The sequence below is a fragment of the Ahaetulla prasina genome, chromosome 5 (genome assembly GCF_028640845.1).
Source record: "Ahaetulla prasina isolate Xishuangbanna chromosome 5, ASM2864084v1, whole genome shotgun sequence".
Taxonomy (NCBI): domain Eukaryota; kingdom Metazoa; phylum Chordata; class Lepidosauria; order Squamata; family Colubridae; genus Ahaetulla; species Ahaetulla prasina.
In genome coordinates, this window is record NC_080543.1 from 69,311,159 (window position 1) to 69,334,007 (window position 22,849).

At 39.6% G+C, this 22,849-nt stretch overlaps 1 protein-coding gene across 8 annotated transcripts in view; it reads left to right on the top strand.

Moving 5' to 3' along the window:
* DMD (dystrophin) overlaps nucleotides 1–22,849 on the top strand; it is a 1,918,566-nt gene that overhangs the window by 783,676 nt on the left and 1,112,041 nt on the right. For all 8 annotated transcript variants that reach the window (XR_009155503.1, XR_009155504.1, XM_058186507.1 and 5 more), the window contains one exon: nucleotides 7,245–7,415. Coding sequence is in view for 6 of the 8 variants with exons in the window: in XM_058186507.1 (XP_058042490.1) it covers nucleotides 7,245–7,415 (171 nt within the window). In the remaining 2 variants the exon portion in view is untranslated. The remainder of the gene's footprint in view (nucleotides 1–7,244; nucleotides 7,416–22,849) is intronic.

Consider the following 22,849-nt stretch of genomic DNA (forward strand, 5'->3'; position numbering starts at 1 on the left):
TCTGAGCTGTTTGCTCTCCATTAATTGCCCTAAGTATTCTTATAAAACCATTTCCAAATTGCATTTTATTTGTTAATTTAAATAAAAACTCCCAATGCAATCGATCAAAAGCTTTCTCTGGATCCAGAAAAATAAACGCTGCTGGAATCTGATTTTTCTTTTCCAAATATTCCAATAAATTCACTATCTGCCTAACATTATTCCTCATTTGTCTCCCCTTTATAAATCCAGACTGATCAGTATGAATCCTTTGTTGTACAATTTCCATTAACCTATTTGCCATTATTTTCGCAAAAATCTTATAATCATTATTCAAGAGTGAAATCGATCTATAATTCCCAGGCTTAGTACAATCCTGATCCTCTTTTGGTATCAATGAAGTAAAAGTAGTTCTCCATGATGGGGGCACTCCTCCTCCCATCTGTATCTGATTAAATAACTCCTTAAGTGGACCTACTATCTCATTCTATAAATTTTTGTAGTATAATGCTGTAAATCCATCTGTTTCCCGGGGATTTCCCTATTTTTAATTGCTTTATTCCCAAAATAATTTCTTCAGAAGTTATAGGCCGATTCAACCCTTCCCTTTGTTCATTAGTTAAACCTTTAACCTTATATTCTTTCAAATAAGTATCAAAATCCATATTCAATATTGTATCTCTAGCGTATAAATTTGTATAATATTCCAAGAAAGCTTTTTTTAATTTTATCCTGTTGAAATCTCTCTTTACCTTTATATTCTATTTTTTCAATAGCACGTGCATTCTGTTTTTTCCTTAACATATAAGCCAGCCACCCCCCTGATTTATTGGCATTGCAAAAAGTATTATGTTTAGCATATTGTATGTTTGTTGCCACCTGATCTCCCATTAACATATTAAATTGACTCTGTAATATCTTTATTGCATCTCTAATTTTTGAGTCATGTGGATTATGTACCAATAATTGTTGTTTCCTTTGAATTTCCTCTTCTAAATCCCTACACTGTTTTTGTAGTTTTCTCCTCTGTCTATTGTTCATATCTAATAAAAATCTAATAAAAATCTAATAAATGAAATATATATTAAAATTCCTCTCATAAAAACTTTACTAGCGTCGCAAACCATTTCTATCGAAGTTTCCTTATTCAAATTATAATCAAAAAATTCTTTCATTTGTTTTTTACATTGATTTACATTATACTCGTATCTAAACAAATTCTCGTTTATTCGCCATGATCTTCTGCCTCCTTCTTGTTGCAGTTCCATCCATACTGGACTATGATCAGTTAAACACCTTGGAAATATCTTTGTTTTCTTAACCCTAGAAAGCAAGTCATTAGTAATTAGTATAAAATCAATACGTGAAAAAGATTGATGCCTGTCCAAAAAATAGGTATAGTCTCTATCTTCAAAATTCTGCATTCTCCAAATATCTCTCAACTCAACATCTTCCATCATCTCAAAACAAGATTTGGGCAATTTTGCATGCGTAGGAATTTTCTTAGAAAGGGTTATTTTGTCTTTTCTAATATCCATTACACCATTCAGGTCTCCTAATATAATAAATGTTTTATAGTCCCAAAAAGTCAATTTTTCATGTAACAATTTATAAAAATGTTCTTGTTGTCGATTAGGTGCATATATGCCAATCAGAAGTGTCTTTTTTCCTTCTAATGTCAATTCAATAGCTATGTATCTTCCTTGAATATCCGCTTCAATTAATTTAGCTGGTATATTTATTTTCAAATATATCATTATGCCATTTTTCTTGTTTGGAACTGAAGAAACAAAGTGTTTACCTAGTTTTGAGTTAATCAAATATTTCTGATCTAATAATTTAATATGTGTCTCTTGCAAACAAATCACATCATTTTTAAATTGTTTCAAATAATGAAATATTTTTCTTCTTTTCTGTGCTGAATTCAGACCATTGACATTTCATGTCAGAAATTTATTTGCCATCACTGGCATCTCAAAGCTTTTGAGCAACTAGCTGAAAGCTCTCACTCTTCGGCTTAGCTCCTCCCACAGTTTTAGTAGTAGGATCCCATTCCTTTCTTTGAAGTTATTCCTCTTTCTCCTTACGCCTAATAGCTCCCCTTGTCATTCTTTGTTTTTGAGGTTGTTCTTGAGATAATGACATCAAAGGTGCTTGATGTCATTTCAGCTTCCCCTCTCATTTGTCCCTCTTGAAGGCTTTTATCCACTGCTTCTGCATCCATTTTCAACACATTAAAAAGAAAATCTTTTGCTTTCAGCTCTGTATTAATTCGGTATCTCCTGCCCTGAAAAAGCACTGTTAAACCAATTGGCACCTCCCATCTATATTGGATCTGATGTTTCTTAAGCTCTTGTGTAAAAAATCTAAAATCCCTCCTATCCTTTAGCATTTTAGCAGGGATCTCTTTCAGGACCAACACCTCCTGTTCTCCTATTTGTAATTTCTTTTGATATGTAGCTTGCAGAATCTGATTTCTCATTGTAGTAGTCAAAAAATAAATTACAATGTCTCTTGGAAGCTTTTTCTGCCTCGCTACCCATGAATTAACCCTGTATGCCTTATCAATTTGAAAAACAACATCTTGAGGATCCATTCCTAACATTTCAGCTAGAGCTTCTGATATAACTTTTTTAAGATCTTCTTCCTTCTGTTCCTGAAGGCCCCTGATTCTCAAGGCCTTCTCCAACACCCTGTATTGCAACACCACCACATGATCTTCATTTTTATCCACTTTATTTTGCAGTTCTCCAACTTTATTTTCCAAATACTGATTGGTTTGGCTGATTTCTTCCACTTTATCCTCTATTACTTCCAAATTTTTGGCCAAAACTTGAAATGCCATCAATAAATCTTCTCTAATTTTTTTATTATTCTCTTTAATTTCCTTTCTAAGCTGGTCCTTCACCTCATAAATATTATTCATAAGTTCCTTAAATCTTTCCTCAGAAACTCTGTTCTGTTCCTTTAACATATCTTCCAGATTTGATTCAGACCCCGTTCTCAATATGGGAGCTTTAGGTGGCTTAGAAGCCATTCTAATTTAAATAAAGTCTCTAATTAAAGTTATAAAATGAAAACTTTCACCTTGTTTCCTATGGAGAGCTTCAATTCTGCTGGAATCCACAAAGATGCAATTCAGTTTCACTCACAAGCAGCTCCCAATCCACTTCCTCTCAGATGCCATTTTTTTTCCTTCACTAAGTTAAAGTGAGAAAAAGTTCTTTCCTTTCAAAAAAAGGAGTAGAAGTCAGCTTTCTTCTTGCTGCCCCAATAATCGATCACTTGTATTTGTCCCGTCTGCATCCAGTATTCTAAATGGAATCAATCGAGCAGAGGTGGACGTCTTCCTCTCGTCCTGCCTAAAGCAGGATTGCGCCGAGTCCGGAGCAGGGCTGGATTAGGCAGGCTCCCCTCCAAGGCTCCGTTAAACAAAGCAGAGCCCCTGGGAAGTTCTTCTGCTCTCCAGCCACTCTTCGCTTTTCCCTTTCTCCCAGGGAAATCTTCAAAGCCGACGAACAGCTGATATTCGCCGTTTCGCCAGCTTTTATGGGATCTCGGTTCGGGGCGCCTTTCCAGGCGTCCTCCAAGAAAATGGAAGCCACCGGAAGTCGGGACATTTGTGCTCTTATGCACGCCCCTTATGGTCGTCTTAGGAATGGGGTGAGGTCAATAGTAGAAAGTTTTTGGTTAAAACTTTTGGGATTATGGGAAGAGACCACAGAGTCCAGTAAAGTGTTCCAAGCACTGATGATTCTATTACAGAAGTCATATTTTCTGCAATCTAGATTAAAGCGGTTAACATTAAGTTTAAATCTATTGGTTGCTCTAGTATTATTGCAATTAAAGCTGAAGTAGTCTTTGACAGGAAGGACATTACAATAGATGATTCTATGAGTTAAACTTAGGTCTTGTCGAAGGCGACGGAGTTCTAAGTTTTCTAAGCCTAGGATTTCAAGTCTGGTGGGATAAGGTATTTTGTTGTTTTCAGAGGAGTGAAGAACTCTTCTTGTAAAATATTTCTGGACACGTTCAATTGTATTGATGTCAGAAATGTGGTGAGGATTCCAGACAGGTGAGCTGTATTCTAGAATTGGTCTAGCAAATGTTTTATATGCTCTGGTTAGTAGTGTAGTGTTTTTGGAAAAGAAGCTACGCAAGATTAGGTTTATAACTTTTAGAGCCTTTTTTGCGATGTAGTTGCAGTGGGCTTTGGCACTTAGATCATTTGACATGAAAACTCCAAGGTCTTTAACAGGGTGGGGGTCATCTGTAAGGTAATGTCCATCAAGTGTGTACTTAGTGTTTGGGTTCTTTTTCCCAATATGTAAGACTGAGCATTTGCTGGTTGAAATTTGGAGCTGCCAATTTTTAGTCCAAGCGGTTAGATGATCAAGGTCTTTTTGAATGGTAGATGTATAGTCAGTGGTGTTAAATAGTTTGACATCGTCAGCAAAGAGAGAACACAATTACTTGAGATAGGGTCACAAAGATCATTTATGTATAGTATAAAGAGTGTTGGTCCAAGAACGCTGCCTTGAGGAACGCCACTCTTGACAGGAACAGGATTTGATAGAGCATTGCCAATTTTGACCACTTGTTGTCTGATAGACAGAAAAGCAGATATCTGCTTTGAAGGGGTCCTGAAATGCCATAGGATTTTAGTTTTAGGAGAAGTTTATCATGTACTACTGAGTCAAAAGCTTTGCAGAAGTCTATGTAGATTGCATCTATTATTTTGTCTTGATCAAGATTTTCTTTGAAGATGTTTCACTTCTCATCCAAGAAGCTTCTTCAGCTCTGACTGAATGGTGGGTAATGGAAGGATTTATACTCCTTGCACATTTGCATTGTTTTAGCGAGTCATTAAGGTCATCTATGTCACCAGGGTCACCTGAGTGGTGCAAACTGGAGCCGCCTTGGAACTGTTGAAAGGATTGTGTTGTAGATTGGAGATAGGTGATGTCATATCCCTCCTCCTCTGCTGAGAGACAGCTGTTCCATTTTGACATAGATGGCCTCTTTGATCCCTCTTTCAAACCAGCAGTCTTCTTTGTCCAAAATGTGGACTTCGCTGTCTTGAAATCAGTGGCCTGTGTCTTTTAAATGCAGATGGACTGCTGAATCTAATCCTGATGTGTTTGTTCTCCTATAGTGTGACATGCACTTACGAAGTGGTTGTTTTGTTTCCCCAATGTACAGATCTGCACATGGCTCGCTGCATTATACTGCCTATACTAAGTTGCTAAGTTTATGTCTGGGTGTTTTATCTTTGGGGTGGACTAGCTTCTACCTTAGTGTATTCTTGGGTTTGAAGTGTGCACATATGTTATGTTGGCTGAAGATCCTCCTGAGCTGTTAGCTGTCAGAGCTGAAGAAGCTTTTTGGATGAGAAGTGAAATGTCCTCAAAGAAAAACCAGAAAGTCAAGTCACCTCTTTAAAAAGCACCTTTGGGATATCCAACCTGAACTTATATTAAAAATCACGGGGCACATGAACCTATAATTGTAATAGTACATAGTACATAGATCTATTTTAAACTATGAACTATTAAATGAAAATAACAGAATATTGGTAAATGGTAAATATAGCAACTATATAAAAATAAAGGCCTTAAGATGGCAGTATTTTCTATTTTTTTATATAATACTGAAATTACAATGAAATCAACATAATGGCTTTAGCCCATATTTAGCTACATTTAAAATGAGCTTGAGAACCAATTTGGTATAGTGGTTAAGGTACGAAGCTAGAAACTGGGTGAGTTCTCATCCTGCTTAGGCACAAAGAAAGCAGGGTAGCTTTGGGCCAATCACTCTCTTTCAGCCCTAGGAAGAAGAAAATGGCAAACCACTTCTTAAATCTTGCCAACAAAACTGCAGAGATTAGTTTAGGCAGTTGCCAGGAGTCAATACTTGAAGGTGCGCACACACAAAATTTAACAATAGATGGATTGGAATATGTAAACTAATATATATATATATATTATTTACATGAACTGATTGTCCAAACTCTGTATGCTCTTAAATGATGCAGTTGTTGAAAATAAGTAGTGAATGAGTATTTAAATGAATATTTAAACTTATAAGAATCACAATCATTTTGTTATTAGTTTCTCTACTGAAAAATAATAATTTGTGAGCTATTTTTTGGTAAAATCAATATTTACTTATGGAAAAGAGCAATAGATTCTGCTGTCTAAAATATAGTAAAAGATTTTATATAAACTGCATTTCAAATAATAAACATCATTAAACTTATACATCATTTTACTGAACAGGCAGACTAAATCATAGGCAAGAAATTGTTCATATATTGACAGCAAGCATGTCAAACAATAAATAATTTTACTACTAATAATAGTAAAATAGTAATACTAGAGACAAAGAATGTGTCTGTCTGTGTTTTATATACTATGTTTCTGAAACATAAAGATCCTAAAAAAAATAAATAGAATTCTTAATTAACAAAACTAATATTTCAGGAGGGCACAGTTCACAGCAATTGTAGCCAATTGGTGGATAAATAGAAATTTATTTTTATTTATTTTATTTTTATTTTTCATATTTATATACCGCCCTATCTCCCTAAGGACTCAGGGCGGTTCACAGGCAATTAAAATACATATAAATACAGATTAAAAACGACGATTAAAAAACTTATTCTATTGCCAAATTATTAAAAACAATATAAATAGTAAAAACCCCTTAAAACCAATAACTTTAAAATCTAATCCAGTCCCGCGCAGATGAATAAGTGTGTTTTAAGCTCGCGACGAAAGGTTTGGAGGTCCGGAAGTTGACGAAGTCCTGGAGGGAGTTCGTTCCAGAGGGTGGGAGCCCCCACAGAGAAGGCCCTTCCCCTGGGTGTCGCCAGACGGCACTGCCTAGCTGACGGCACCCTGAGGAGTCCCTCTCTGTGAGAGCGCACGGGTCGGTGAGAGGTATTTGGTAGCAGTAGGCGGTCCCGTAAATAGCCCGGCCCTATGCCATGGAGCGCTTTAGAGATTGTCACCAAAACCTTGAAGCGCACCCGGAAGGCCACAGGTATCCAGTGCAGTCTGCGCAGGATAGGTGTCACACGGGAGCCACGAGGGGCTCCCTCTATCACCCGCGCAGCCGCATGGGGGAAATGGGGGAAATGGGGGGAAATGGGGGAAATGGGGGGAAATTACAACCAAGCATGTAGACTTGAGTAATAGTAGCAGTTTGGGTGGTAGAAATTTGTGGATTGGGTTTTTAAATTTTCCTCCTTTTTAACACAGGTAACAGAGAAAAAGCAAGAACTAGAGAAATGTTTGAAATTATCTCGGAAACTCAGAAAGGAAATGAATGCTCTGACAGAATGGCTGGCAATGATAGATTCAGAACTGACAAAGAGATCAGCGGTAGAAGGAGTGCCTATCAATTTAGATGCTGAACTTGCCTGGAGCAAGGTAAACATTTTTGTCTTACCTTTAAACTCACATATTTTTTCCCTGCAGTCATCACCCTTTCTCAAAACAGTTTTCCTTCACCATTATAAACTGCATATTATTTGATCCATAAATACTTAAGCTTTTGTCTTTTACTATCACAAGATTTGAATGTTTCATGCTGTGTACCAAACCAGACAAACAAACAAAAAAGAACACAAAACTTTAAACTATATGTTGTGATAGGTTTCAGGTGTCATGTTGTTTAGTGAGATATTGTTCTAGGGAAACAAAAGAATTTCATAGCAAAATAATTGAGCATACTTTTTGAAACTGTCATTCAATTATGTCCTTATTTCATTTTTGTTTATTTTAAATTAAGGCTATGATACAATTTATTTAATTTTATTTATTTATTAGAATTTGTCAAACAAAAAACAAGAACAAGAATAAAAGAAAATTTTTGGATTTCATTTGTTTTAAATCATAAATTTTCATCTTTTCAAAGCTTCCCCTTATAAATATAGCTGCAATATGCAGTTTTCCCCAGTATAGGTAGTCGTCAGATTACAATGGCTATTGGGATAGGAACTCAAATGCAAGTGCAATGACACATGATTCATGGTAATCTGGCAGTCCCACTTATTGTTGTAGCCCCAGGATGGTGTGGGTTGTTAAGTGGAAAAAGCAGAGGTCCAAAACAAGGAACATAAGTGGGTGTGTAGATAACCTGGGGATTGTGCAGGTGGGTGCTGTAAAATGCATTGTAAATGTGAGGTCTGTGGGCAGACCTGTAGGGACTGTGGTCAGGTGGGGATTGCTACAGGGGGGCATGCTATGGACTGCAAGCAGGCAAAAGGTGCTAGATCCGTGGACACACTTACTCCACAATGAAGTTCCTTCAGTGGTGAAATCAATTTTTTTTACTACCGGTTCTATGGGCATGGCTTGATGGGCATGGTGTGGCTTGGTGGCCGTGGCTTGGTGGCCATGGCAGGGAAAGGATACTGCAAAATCTCCATTCCTACCCCACTCTGAGGCCAGCCAGAGGTGGTATTTGCCAGTTCTCTGAACTACTCAAAATTTCCTCTACCAGTTCTCTGAACTACTCAAAATTTCTGGTACCGGTTCTCCAGAACCTGTCAGAACCTGCTGGATTTCACCCCTGGGCTCCTTGAGAGGAAAAAAGCAGCAGGAATGTCTTATGTGAATGATTTGTGACCTTTTCTGTTGTTTATTAAGTTTATTAGCAAATATATCTTTGTTTTTTTACTTTTTTATATGATGACTATTTTATGTGAATTCATATTCAGAATTGAATATGCTTTATACATAATTATGTCATTATATCATAAACAAATGACTTGGCATGGTTTTTAACTTTACTTATATAAGGTGCATTTCATTACCTTTTTTTCTTTTAAGGTGTATTTTATTACCAAATACATATTGTCAAAGAAAAAAAGGGTTTTCTTATACATTTTACATATTTTATTTTTCTGAAGTAAACATTTTGTATCAACTTGGTTTTTAAACTGCTTAGCATTCATTAAAAGCAAGGATCTGAAAGGAATCCTTTCAAAAAAGGAAAAAAAACAGAACCAGGAAACTACAGACCTATCAGCCTAACCTCAATACCAGGGAAGATTCTGGAAAAGATAATCAAGCAATGAATCACCAAATAACTAGAAGCAAACAAAGTAATAACCAAAAGCCAACATGGGTTTGTCAAAAACAGATCATGCCAGACTAATCTTATTACATTCTTTGACAAAGTGACAAAATTAGTGGACCAGAGGAATGCTGTCGATATAATTTATTTATTTATTTATTTATTTATTTATTTATTTATTTATTTTGTCACAACAATATATGTAGGTATCATACAAAAAGATTATATAGTATATAAACACTTATATGAGTAAATATAAGGAGGTATAAGCATATATATATATAGGAAGAAGAAAAGAAAAACAATAGGACAGGAACGGTAGGCACATTTGTGCGCTTATGCATGCCCCTTATGGTCCTCTTAGGAGTGGGGTGAGGTCAATAGTAGAAAGTTAAAGCTTTTACGATTATGAGAAGAGACCACAGAGTCAGGTAAAGTATTCCAAGCACTGATGATTCTGTTACAGAAGTCATACTTTCTGCAATCTAGATTAAAGCGGTTGACATTAAGTTTAAATCTATTAGTTGCTCTAGTATTATTGCAATTAAAGCTGAAGTAGTCTTTGACAGGAAGGACATTACAATAGATGATTCTGTGAGTTAAACTTAGGTCTTGTCGGGCGATGGAGTTCAAGTTTTCTAAGCCTAGGATTTCAAGTCTGGTGGGATAAGGTATTTTATTGTTTTCAGAGGAATGGAGAACTCTTCTTGTAAAATATTTCTGGACACGTTCAATTGTATTGATGTCAGAGATGTGGTGAGGGTTCCAAACAGGCGAGCTGTATTCTAGAATTGGTCTAGCAAATGTTTTATATGCTCTGGTTAGTAGTGTGGTGTTTTTGGAAAAGAAGCTACGCAAGATTAGGTTTACAACTCTTAGAGCTTTTTTTGCGATGTAATTGCAGTGGGCTTTGGCACTTAGATCATTTGACATGAAAACTCCAAGGTCTTTAACGGGATGGGGGTCGTCTGTAAGGTAATGTCCATCTAGAATGTACTTAGTGTTTGGGTTCTTTTTTCCTATATGTAAGACTGAGCATTTGCTGGTTGAAATTTGGAGCTGCCAATTTTTAGTCCAAGCGGTTAGATGGTCAAGGTCGTTTTGAATGATAGAAGTATTGTCTGTGGTGTTAAATAGTTTGACATCGTCAGCAAAGAGAACACAATTACTTGAGATATGGTCACAAAGATCATTTATGTATAGTATAAAGAGTGTTGGTCCAAGGACACTGCCTTGAGGAACGCCACTCTTGACAGGAACAGGATTTGATAAAGCATTGCCAATTTTGACCACTTGTTGTCTATTAGACAGAAAAGCAGATATCCATTTGTGAAGCGGTCCTGAGATGCCATAGGATATTAGTTTTAGGAGAAGTTTATCGTGTACTATTGAGTCAAAAGCTTTGCAGAAGTCTATGTAGATTGCATCTATTGATTTGCCTTGATCCAGATTTGTAGTCCATATGTTTTTACAGTGGAGAAGTTGTAAGTTACATGATAATTTTTTCCTGAAACCAAATTGTTTATTGGAGAGTAGGTTGTTAGTTTCTAAGTGTGAGGTAATGGATTGGTTGATGATTGATTCCATGACTTTGCAGGTGACACAGCAAAGAGAGATCGGTCTGTAATTTTCGACTAAGCTGGGGTCTCCTTTTTTGAAGATAGGGATGACTGTGGCTAGTGACCAAAGTTTGGGAAGGGAACTGGTAGTGAAAGCTTTATCAAAGATAATACTTAGGGGTTCTGCTATATTGATGGAAAGTTTTTTTAAAAAGTATGCACATAGTCCATCGGGTCCAATATATAGCAATGGTTTTAGGTTATGAAGGGCTTTTCCAACATTATCTTCTGTGAAATCTATATGAGTTAAGTCATCATAATCATTGCTGGTACGTTTGTGGAATGTCGGATATGTGTTATCGGAGTTAATAAAAATTGAGCCAAAGAAAATGTTGAAGAGGTTTGCTTTAACTGTTTCGTCATTGCATTCTTTGTTGTTAGAATCATTTAGTGGTGGGACGGATCTTGAGTCTTTAAGTTTATTGTTAACAAAATTATAAAAGGCACGATTGGAATTTGTGCGCAGAAGGTTCTCTTCTTGCTTGGTGTGGTAATTTGTGCATTCAGTTTTTATTTGGTTGCATATATTTCTGTAGCGGTTTTTGAAATTTGCAACATAGCCTTTTTTGTTTCTTTTCAGAGGATTTTTTTATTGAAGCTTTTTTATTGATATGGGTAGTTTGTTTTTCCTGGTCATGGTAGTCATTTGTGGTACATATAGTTTAATGACTCTATTGATTTCAAGTAGGAAGACTCAATAGTGGTCTTCAGCGGTTATGCAGGTTGCAAACAGATTTTGCCAGTCCAGAGATGAAAGATCGTTGTTTATAAGGTCGTAATTGGCTTTTTTGAAGTTGTAGTTGGGAATACTGTTGTTATGACGATTTAAGTATGGACGTATATTGAGACGAAAATCAATCATGCAGTGGTCACTGTTGGAAAAAGGCTCTTTAATTTGTAGTCCATAAATTGAGTTTGAATTGTTGCAGAAGATGAGATCAAGGCAGTTGTTGAGTCTTGTATTGTTAGTTACAAGTTGTTCAAGACCTAGGTTTGTAACAGCGTTGTATAGTGTAGCATGGATTGGGTCAGTTGAACATTCATTAGTTATCCAGTTAATGAGAGGTAGATTTAGGTCACCCAGGAAAATGAGAGGATATGGGCAAGGGGTAGCCCATGTTAGTATTGAGGTTAGCATATTTGCATGGGTAATGTCATAGTCAGGGACTCTGTAGCATAGTAAGAATCGAAGAGTAGTGTCAAGGGATAGGTTGCATACAATAGTTTCAGGAAGAGAAAGTTTATGTGCTACTTGGATATTTTTTAGATTCAGTGACTTTTTATAAAAGATAGCCACTCCACCACCTCTTCAGTTTTCACGATCTGATCGATAGACTTGATATTCTTTGTTTGAGATAATGGAGTCAGGAAGGGATGAGTTCAGCCATGTTTCACAAACAAAAATGAGATCAAATGTGCCATTGTTTAACAAGAGGATAAATTCAGGTAATTTGTTGACAATGCTTCTTGCATTTATCAATTTGCATTTGAGATCTGAAGTGATTGGTGTTGAAGAGGTAAGGGGCGTGCATACCTAGTTTTGGATGTTAATAAGTTGGGGGTTGTGTACAACAGATAGTTGTATAGATGGTTGGATGGTAGTTTGGTTGTTTGGATGGGTGGTTGTTTGTTGGGTGGCTGTTTGGATGGCTGTTTGGATGGCTGTTTGGATGGCTGGTTGGATGGCTGTTTGGATGGCTGTTTGGATGGTTGGTTGAATGGGTGGTAGGGTGATGGGTACTTGATTGAATATTGGGATGGCTGGTTGATTGTTATGGGTGATGGAGGGTTTGGAGATGATTTTTTGATTGTAGGTTTTATTTTTTATGCAATCAGCATGGTAGTCGATGTATAAGTTGGATTCACCATTGTCTTGTCTTCTTTTAAGCTCTGTGCGAAGTTCACGAGAACGTATTCGTTGTAGAAAGGATAGTTCAGGACGTGATCTAAGTTTATGTAGGCAGGGTTGGTTTTAGCAATTGAGTTTATGGTATAAATGAATTTACGTTTACTGGTAGGCATGTGACTCGGCAAAATCTTGGTGCTGTTGACCCATCGCTGTTTTTATATTCTGGTCCATCTCTGGAGACAGCAATTATTTAATAATAATAATAATAATAATAATAATAATAATAATAATAATAATAATAATAATAATAATAATAATAATAATAATAATAATAATAATAATAATAATAATAATAATAATTTAATTTTTATACCGCCCTTCTCCCGAAGGACTCAGGGCGGTGAACAGCCAAGTAAAACAATACAATATATTACAATAAAAACTATTTAAAAAACTTATCCAATGTGGCCTAAATTTAAATATAAAATACATAATATAAAATAAACCCCATTTAAAAACGAATTAAAAACCCCTATCAAGCCGGTCCTGCTCGGAAGAATAGATATGTCTTCAGCTCGCGGCGAAAAGTCCGGAGGTCAGGACGTTGTCAAAGTCCTGGGGGAAGCTTGTTCCAGAGGGTAGGTGCCCCCACAGAGAAGGCTCTCCCCCTGGGGGTCGCCAGCCAACACTGTTTGGCTGACGGCACCCTGAGGAGACTCTCTCTATGGGAGCGTACCGGTCGGTGGGAGGAATGTGGTAGCAGAAGGCGGTCTCGAAGATATCCTGGTCCTATGCCATGGAGCGCTTTAAAGGTGATAACCAACACCTTGAAGTGCACCCGGAAGACCACAGGTAGCCAGTGCAGCCTGCGCAGGATTGGTGTTATATGGGAGCCACGAGTGGCTCCCTCTATCACCCGCGCAGCTGCATTCTGGATCAACTGAAGCCTCCAGGTGCTCCTCAAGGGGAGCCCCATGTAGAGAGCATTGCAGTAGTCCAGGCGAGAGGGCATGAGTGACCGTGCATAAGGCATCCCGGTCTAGAAAGGGGCGCAACTGGCGGACCAGGCGGACCTGGTAAAAAGCTCTCCTGGAGACGGTCACCAAATGATCTTCAAAGGACAACCATTCATCCAGGAGAACACCCAGATTGCGCACCCTCTCCATTGGGGCCAATAATTCACCTCCAACAGTCAGCCGCGGTTGCAGCTGGCTGTACCGGGATGCCGGCATCCACAGCCACTCAGTCTTGGAGGGGTTGAGCTTGAGCCTGTTTCTCCCCATCCAGACCCACACGGCCTCCAAACACCGAGACAACACTTCGACAGTTTCATTGGGGTGGTCGGGGTGGAAATGTACAGCTGGGTGTCATCTGCGTACAGTTGATAACTCACCCCAAAACCACTGATGACCTCACCCAGCGGCTTCATATAGATGTTGAACAGGAGAGGCGAGAGAACCGACCCCTGTGGCACCCCACAAAGGAGGCGCCTCAAGGTCGATCTCTGCCCCCCTGCCAACACTGTCTGCGATCGGTCGGAGAGATAGGACGAGAATCACCGAAACACGGTGCCTCCCACTCCTAAACTCCCCAACCGTCGCAGCAGGATACCATGGTCGATGGTATCGAAAGCCGCTGAGAGATGTAGGAGAACCAGGGCAGAGGAATAACCCCTATCCCGGGCCCTCCAGAGCTCATCCGTCATCGCGACCAAAGCTGTCTCCGTGCTGTACCCGGGTCAGAAACCGGACTGGAACGGGTCTAGATAGACAGATTCATCCAGGTACTGGAGTAACTGATGTGCCACCACACTCTCAACAACCTTCGCCACAAAGCGAAGGTTGGAAACTGGACGATAGTCCAGCTGGGTCCAGGGAGGGCTTCTTGAGGAGGGGCCTCACCACCGCCTTTTTCAAGGCGGTGGGAACAACATCCTCCCCCAATGAAGCGTTGACAATTCCCTGGAGCCAGCCTCGTGTCACCTCCCGGGTGGCCAGCACCAACCAGGAGGGACACGGGTCCAATAAACATGTGGTGGCATTCAGCCGTCCCAGCAACCTGTCCATGTCCTTGGGAGCCACAGGATCAAACTTTTCCCAGATGGTCTCAACAAGACTAGCCTCCGTCACCTCACCCGAAACTACCCAATTTTGGTCCAGACCGTCCCAAAGCTGAGCGATTTTGTCAAACAGATACCTGCTGAAGTCCTCAGCACAACCCTGTAAGGGATCATTGCACCCCCCCTGGTGAAGGAGGGAGCGAGTCACCCTAAACAGGGAGGCTGGGCGGTTCTCTGCTGATGCAATGAGGGTAGAACCATAGGCCCGCTTGGCCTCCCTCAATGCCACTAGATAGGTCTGGGTGAAAGACCTAACTAGTGTACGGTCAGCTTCAGAATGGCTGGCCCTCCAAGCGCTCTCTAGGCATCTTCTCTGGCGCTTCATCTCCCTCAGCTCCTTGGAGAACCAAGGAGCTGGTTGAGACCTACGCCGATACGACACAGTCCAAGGCTCCCACCGCGGCCTGTTCCCAGGCCGCAACAAGCTCCTCGGCCAAGCCGTGGGCCAGATTGCCAGGGAACGGCCCAAGCTCCATCAGGAACCTCTCCGGGTCCATCAGTTGCCTGGGACGGAACCCAATGCATTGGTCCCATCTCCCTGCGGTGTTGAGCGGCGGTCCGAAAGTCCAGACGAAGGAGAGAGTGATCTGACCATGACAAAGGTTCATTGACTAATTCTCGTACTTCCAGATCACTCAACCACTGTCCAGAGACAAAAATCAGATCCAGTGTGTTTCCCCCAATGTGGGTGGGGCCGTCAACTAATTGGGTCAGGTCCATGGCCGTCATGGAGGCCATGAACTCCCGAGCCGCCGTTGATGACATACCGGCTGAGGGGATGCCTAGGGGTATCAACCGCCATCCCGGCTATCATCTCCAGCAACTCGGGCAGGGCTGTTGTCACGCAGCAAGGAGCCAGGTACGTGATCAACAAGCCCACCAGAACAATCCCCACTTCACGTAAAGGGATTCACAACCGGCTATCTGAGGTACAGTGGCCTCCATTGGCTCTCTTTAATAACCACCGCCACCCTTCCACCCCTACCTTGGGCCCTCGGCTGATGAAATGCTTGGAAACCCGGTGGGCACATCTCCACCAGGGGCATCCCTCCTTCAATGCCCAACCAAGTCTCATTTCATTTGGGAAGATGGTTGATGAGTTATAATTTCCAATGATGTTGTGAATCTTATTGATATCTGGTTCGTTAGTGTTTTCAAGTCCAAATAATATTGCATTATTTATATTTTGTCCTCTCTCCATTGCATCTCTGATTAGTTGGTTAGTAGTTATTTGTTGTTTAGGTTGTGTTGTATTAATTTGTTGTCTAGGTTGAGTTGTAGGTTGTGTATTAGGTTGTGTATTATGTGATGATAGATGAGTTGGGAAGAGATTAAGATCATTTGAGTTTTCATTTTTTAGTGTTGAAATTTGTTTTATCAAATTTGTGAAATTTTGTTCAATAACTGTTAAAAAAAATTTTCTTAAGTTTTGCTCAATATTTTGTATTCTTTTTTCTAGGTTTTGTTCAATAGCTTGCAATCTTTTATCTAAGTTTTGTTCAATAGTTATTAATCTTGTTTCTAAGATTTTATCAGCGTTGGATTTTCTGGCTGGCATAATGATAATCTTTCTTATTCCTTTGTTTTATTTCACACTCTTTCCAATTTTAGTAATGATTAAGTATCTGTCACTTAATCAATTTTCTTTAATTTTATATCTCTCTCTTTAACTTTCAATGGTAATCAATTTGGCAATTGCTATGGTAATGGGGAATCACTATGGTAACAGTGAGATTTGGCGGGAAATTTAAAATGATGAGATTGGGTGGTTGAAGAAGTTTCTTTAAGGGTGGCCGTAATGGCGGGAGTTTCAAAAAGTCAATGGAAGCTGGGAGACTGGAGTCTCTTTGGAACTCACCAGCGGTCCTGTAGTGGTCCTGTTAATTGAGGAATAGGTGGTTTTAAATCCTTTTAAATCCTGGTTGTTTCATGAAACGGTGGTGGTGGAGGAGATTCCCGGCTGCGGCGTGGGTTAGCAGAGAAGGAAGTGGTGAGGAGATGAAGATGGGCGAAAGCAGTGAGGATGGTAATGGCGGATGTTGGAGGTAGCAGAGAAGGAGGTGGTGGGAGGATGGAGGTAATCCAAGAGACTCACCCTGACAACATAGATCTCCTTGGCGGGGAATTCAAAGTTTCAAAGCACTGGATTCAAAGTTTCAAAGCACTGGATTCAAAGTTTCAAAGCACTGGAAATGGCAGCGGCGGGGCTGTGGTCGGCTGGAGGCAGTGGTCGCCTCGATTCTGGCAGCTGCCCCGATTTTCGCCAGCCGCTGATTCAGGCAGCAGCAGAGCTGATGATGATTCAGGCAGCAGCGGCTGTCTCGACTCTGGCGGCAGCAGTCAATTCTGGTGGTCTCGACTCTGGCGGCAGCGGTCGATTGTGGTGGCCGCCCCGATCTTCGGGTGATCTTCGGGCAGTGATGGACAGGCGGCAGCGGGGCTGATGGTCACCTCCAGTGGCGGGGCTGATGGTCACCTCCTCAGTCAGCGGACGCATCGATTCCGGCAGCTGCTCCGATCCTCGGGCGATCTTCGGGCGGTGACGGAAAATTCAATTCAGTTCAGCTGAAATAGATGCGTGGTTTCCGAAACTTAAAAGCCAAACTTTCTTTCTAGGTAGTCTCTGAAAGCCGTCAACCCAGAAAGCCGCAATATAATTGTTTTGTTTTAGAATTTAGTTTGAACAAGAGTTACAGTCTGGAATATGAATACACCCAATTAACCAGGAAATTAGCCACCCAATTAACTTCAGTAAAGCATTTGATAAAGTAGACCATAAACTACTACTAGATAAAGTAGAAAAATGTGGGTTAGACAGCACCATCACCAGATTGATTCGTAACTGGCTGACCAACCGCATTCAACGTGTAGTCCTCAACGGAACTACATCCACATGGAGGGAAGTATGCAGTGGAGTACCCCAAGGCTCTGTTTTAGGCCCAGTACTCTTCAACATCTTCATCAATGACTTGGACGAGGGGATAGATGGGGATGGGGAACTCATCAAATTTGCAGATGACACCAAGCTGGCAGGAATAGCCAACACTCCATAAGATAGGCTCAAGATACAGAAAGATCTTGACAGACTTGAACATTGGGCACTATCTAACAAAATGAAATTCAACAGTGAAAAAAGTAAGGTTCTACATTTAGGCCAAAAAAACAAAATGCACAGGTACTGGATATGTGGTACCTTGCTCAATAGCAGTAACTGTGAGAGGGATCTTGGAGTTCTAGTGGACAACCATTTAAATATGTTGCCAAAAAAGCCAACACAGTTCTAGGCTGCATAAACAGAGGGACAGAATCAAGATCACATGAAATGTTAATAATACCACTTTAGAATGCTTTGGTAAGATCGCACTTGGAATATTGCATTCAGTTTTGGTCGCCACAATGTAAAAAAGATGTTGAGACTCTAGAAAGAGCGCAGAGAAGAACAACAAAGATGATTAGGGGACTGGAGACTAAAACATATGAAGAACGGTTGCAGGAACTCGGTATGCCTAGTTTAATGAAAAGAAGGACTAGGGGAGACATGTTAGCAGTGTTCCAATATCTCAGGGGTTGCCACAAAGTAGAGGGAGTCAAACTATTCTCCAAAGCACCTGAGGGTAGAACAAGAAGCAATGGGTGGAAACTAATCAAGGAGAGAAGCAACTTAGAACTAAGGAGAAATTTCCTGACAGTTAGAACAATTAATCAGTGGAACAACTTGCCTGCAGAAGTTGTAAATGCTCCAATACTGGAAAGTTTTAAGAAAATTTGGATAACCATTTGTCTGAAATGGTGTAGGTGTAGGGTTTCCTGCCTGGGCAGGGGGTTGGACTAGAAGACTTCCAAGGTCCCTTCCAACTCTGTTGTTGTTGTTGTTGTTGTTGTTGTTGTTGTTGTTGTTATAAAGGGGTCTTAAATATATAATATTTTTAAATAAATTTTAAATCTAAATCTAGAAGTGATCAAAAGTTTTTTTTTTTTATTCAAAGGGAAGTTAAAATACAAAACTCCAAAATAATTTTAAAAAACAAACAAGACTTTTAAAAAGTGCATTGAAAAGAAAAATATATAGACACATGTTATACCCCCTAATTGAATACTGATTAATACATTTCTACAATATTGGTTCCCATTCCTTGCAAAGCGGCCCCCTGCCCATTTTTTAAAACCAGTAAATCTACCGTATTTTTCAGAAAAAAGATGTACTTTTTCCCCTCCTTAAAGAGGCTGAAAATTTGGGTGCATCTTATACTCCAAATGTAGCTTTTTCAAAAAAAAATTCAGCCCTAATAGGTGCTAGCAAGTGAAATGATCTCTGCTTCCCTGCTTTGCCTGCTCCCTCCAACTCTAAGCTGTGAAGCTTTTTTTCAGCCCTAATGTGCTAGGAATGAAGTACTTTTCCTGCTCCCTCCAACTCTCAGCTGTGAAGATTTTTTTCTGCCCTAAGGAGGCACTAGCGAGTGAAGCAATCATCCTGGTTTTCCTGCTTTTCTCATTGCTTCTCTCTCCAAAGATCAGTTGTGTTTTAGAAGCTGTTTTTTATCCCCAAGCAGGGGATAAAAACCAGCAAACTAATGTGCAGACTAAGGACGCTAGCCAGATGAATACTAGTAGGCAGATTTTTCCCCCCTATTTTCCTCCCCAAAAACTAAGCTGCATGCACTAAGCTCCAGTGCGCCTTATACTCTGAAAAATATGGTATTTGCAAACTATTGACCTGTCATCTATATACTATATTAATGACAAAATAGCTAACAGCGATGAAACAATAACAATAAAACAATAACAATAAAAAGACAAGGTTAAAATTTCAAAACCCTCGGTTAACCAACTGTTATTGTAATCAAGTTGTAGAAAATTTGCCACTGCAAATTATCTATCCCAAATCACCCCCAAAGTTAAAAGTCATTCCTCCTGGTTCAAACATCTACATTTGTTTCTTAATGGCATCTCTTATCAATTATTGTCTAATTAAATATAATAAACTTTAAAAGAGCTGGTTTTAACAAACTCAGAGAGAGCCTAGGAAAGATTCTATGGATGAAAATCCTAAAGGGGAAAACAACTCAAGAAGCACGGGAAACTGAAACATGCAATAATAAAAATCCAGTCTAGCACAATACCATTGAAAAAGAAAAACAAGAAATCCAAGAAGAAACCAGCATGGCTGCATAAAGATCTCTGTGACAAACTGAAAGAGGGCAAGTACAAAAAGGGCAAGTACAAAAAATGGAAGGAAGGACACTTATCTAAGGCAAAAACATGCAAAGAAGATGTCAGGAAAGCAAAGGCTCAGAATGAACAATAATAATAAAAAGTTTATTTCAACATATTAATAATAAAAAAGTCAAGGAAACAATAGATCCACTAAAGCAGGGGAACTCTGGGAGTTGAAGTCCACAAGTCTTAAAGGGACCAATGTTGGAGACCCCTGCATTAAAGAGAGAAGATAGCAAGGAAGTAACAGGCAGTAAGGAGAAAGCAGAGCTGCTTAACTCATTCTTTGCATCAGTCGTCACACACACAAAAATTATAGCCCAACGTACAAAAACAACAACAACCCTACTGTAAAAGACAAAACAGAAATAAAAATTAAAATAAGAGAATAAGAGAATACCTATCTGACTTGTACAAATATAAATCACCGGACCTGAAAGATTACATCCCAGAGTTCTGAAGGAGCTGATCCTGGAGTGCTGGAGCCCAAAATTCCCTGACGAGCGATCCCCTCGGTGGAACACTTGATTCCAGTAAGTAACCTGGGAGTGCTAGAGCCCCTGATTCCCTGGTGAGAGATCTTCCAGCAGAGTGCTTAATTCCCATGAGAAAAAGCGGCTGAGTGCTTAAGCCCCTGATCCCCCAGCGTGTAAAACAGATCCCTGGATCATCTTCCCCGGAGCCCAGAAGCCCCTGATATCGATCCTGATCCCAGCACGTGAGAAAGATCCCCAGCATGATAGAAAAATCCTAATCCCAGTGTATGAGAGTTCCCAGTGTGTGAGAAAAATCCCCAGCATGTGAGAGATCCCAGTGTGTGGGAAAAATCCCCAACATGTGAGAGAGATTGCCAGATCATTGGATCATTCCCCCAACACAAAATCAAGGCAGAGCTTCATCCCCAGCACCAAGGCAAGGCTTCTTGGATATTGGCTAAATATTGACAGGCAAAATAATCCTTATTCGAAGTGGCTGCGCCGGCTCCATTAATCTCCCCCATTTTAAACTGGATTGGATTTAAATCTACCACCATTTTAAAAACTCTCCCACCGGAAGACTACAAAAAGCACGCTAGTCAAAAGCTGCAGGAAACGGGCTGCTGTTTGTCTTCTAAACAAAGGAGTCAAGCGAAAGGCATTCGGAAGCTGCTAACTTTTAGAAAGGAGCTGCTATCTTTCAATTGGCAATTCATCTACTAATCTAGCGTCTGGTATAATTAATTGATAGTTATTTTCTATTTATCTTTAATTGCCTAGCTATTTTTGTCATACAACTATATTCCATTAAATAAGGGTTAACTCTAATATTATTGATCATTATCATTACTATCATTTATCCATTATCAAATATCAATTATCATTAGTCATTAATTAATTAATTAATTAGCACTGAATAGCTGAATATCCAATAATCTAATTAATTAATTAATTATTAGCAACTCAATAGTTAATTGACATTATTTACTGTTCTATGTTAATTGATTTATTATTGTTATTATTATTATTAATTTGTTATCTGATTGATTACTTGCTAGTTACTATTTCACTATTAATATTGACTAATTAATTTTGTAAAATACTTACGGAACATTGACCATGCCAGGCAAAAACTCCAACAGATCTGCCAAACACCCTCAAACAAAAGTTTTCACTACAAACAATGACCCAAACGACTCCAGAATATGCTATAAATGTAACGAATCCATAGATGAATGTGATGAATTCAAGAAATGCCGATTATGTACCAATTATGCCCACCACACATGCCTGAAAATAAACAAATCAATAGCCAATTTCCTATAATCAGATCCTACCTTTAGCCATATATGTCCATCTTGTTTCCCAAAATTCGACCACGTAATTGCCATGTCTGATAGGGTCCATACCTTGGAAACAACTATAAAGTCACAACAAACTATCATCGACTCCATTGAAGCAAGCTTAGAAAAAAGAATACTAGCATGTTTTGAACCACGTTTCACAAATTTTGAAAAAAAATTACAACTCAAAAAAATGAAAACTCAGCAGATCAAAATCTTTCCCAATCCAACAAACATTACCTAATCCACAACCTAAACCACAAGTATCTGCCAACCAACCAAACAACGTAGCCATACTCGTAAAAGATACCATTGAGAGAAAACAAAAATGTCAAAATGTTATTTATTTATTTATTTATTTATTTATCAAATTTTTATACCGCCCTTCTCCCAAAGGACTCAGGGCAGTGTACAGCCAAAGATAAAAAACAAGATATATACAATTAAAACCAACAATTAAAAACATAGCAAATTACAAAGGCTGATAATTTAAAATTTTAAATTTAAATTTAAAATTTAAAAATATTAATAAAATCCCAATTTAAAATCAAAACTATTATGCCAGTCCCGCTTGAATAAATAAGTGTGTTTTTAGCTCACGACGGAAGGTCCGAAGATCAGGTTCTTGACGTAGGCCAGGAGGAAGTTCATTCCAGAGCGTTGATGCTCCCACAGAGAAGGCCCTACTCCTGGGGGTCGCCAGCCGACACTGTTTGGCGGATGGCACCCTGAGGAGACCCTCTCTCTGAGAGCGTACGGGTCGGTGGGAGGCATAGGGTAACAGCAGGTGGTCTCGTAAGTACCCGGGTCCTAAGCCATGGAGCGCTTTAAAGGTGGTAACCAAAATCTTGAAGCACACCCGAAAGACCACAGGAAGCCAGTGCAGACTACGGAGCAGTGATGTTACGTGGGAGTCACGAGCGGCTCCCGTTACTACTCACGCAGCCGCATTCTGGACTAACTGCAGCCTCCGGGTGCACCTCAAGGGCAGCCCCATGTAGAGAGCATTGCAGTAATCCAACCGAGACGTAACCAGAGCGTGGGTGACTGTGCATAAGGCATCCCGGTCAAGGAACTGGTGAACCAAGCGAACTTGGTAGAAGGCCCTCCTGGAGACGGCCGCCAGATGTTCATCAAAGGACAGCCGTCCATCCAGGAGGATG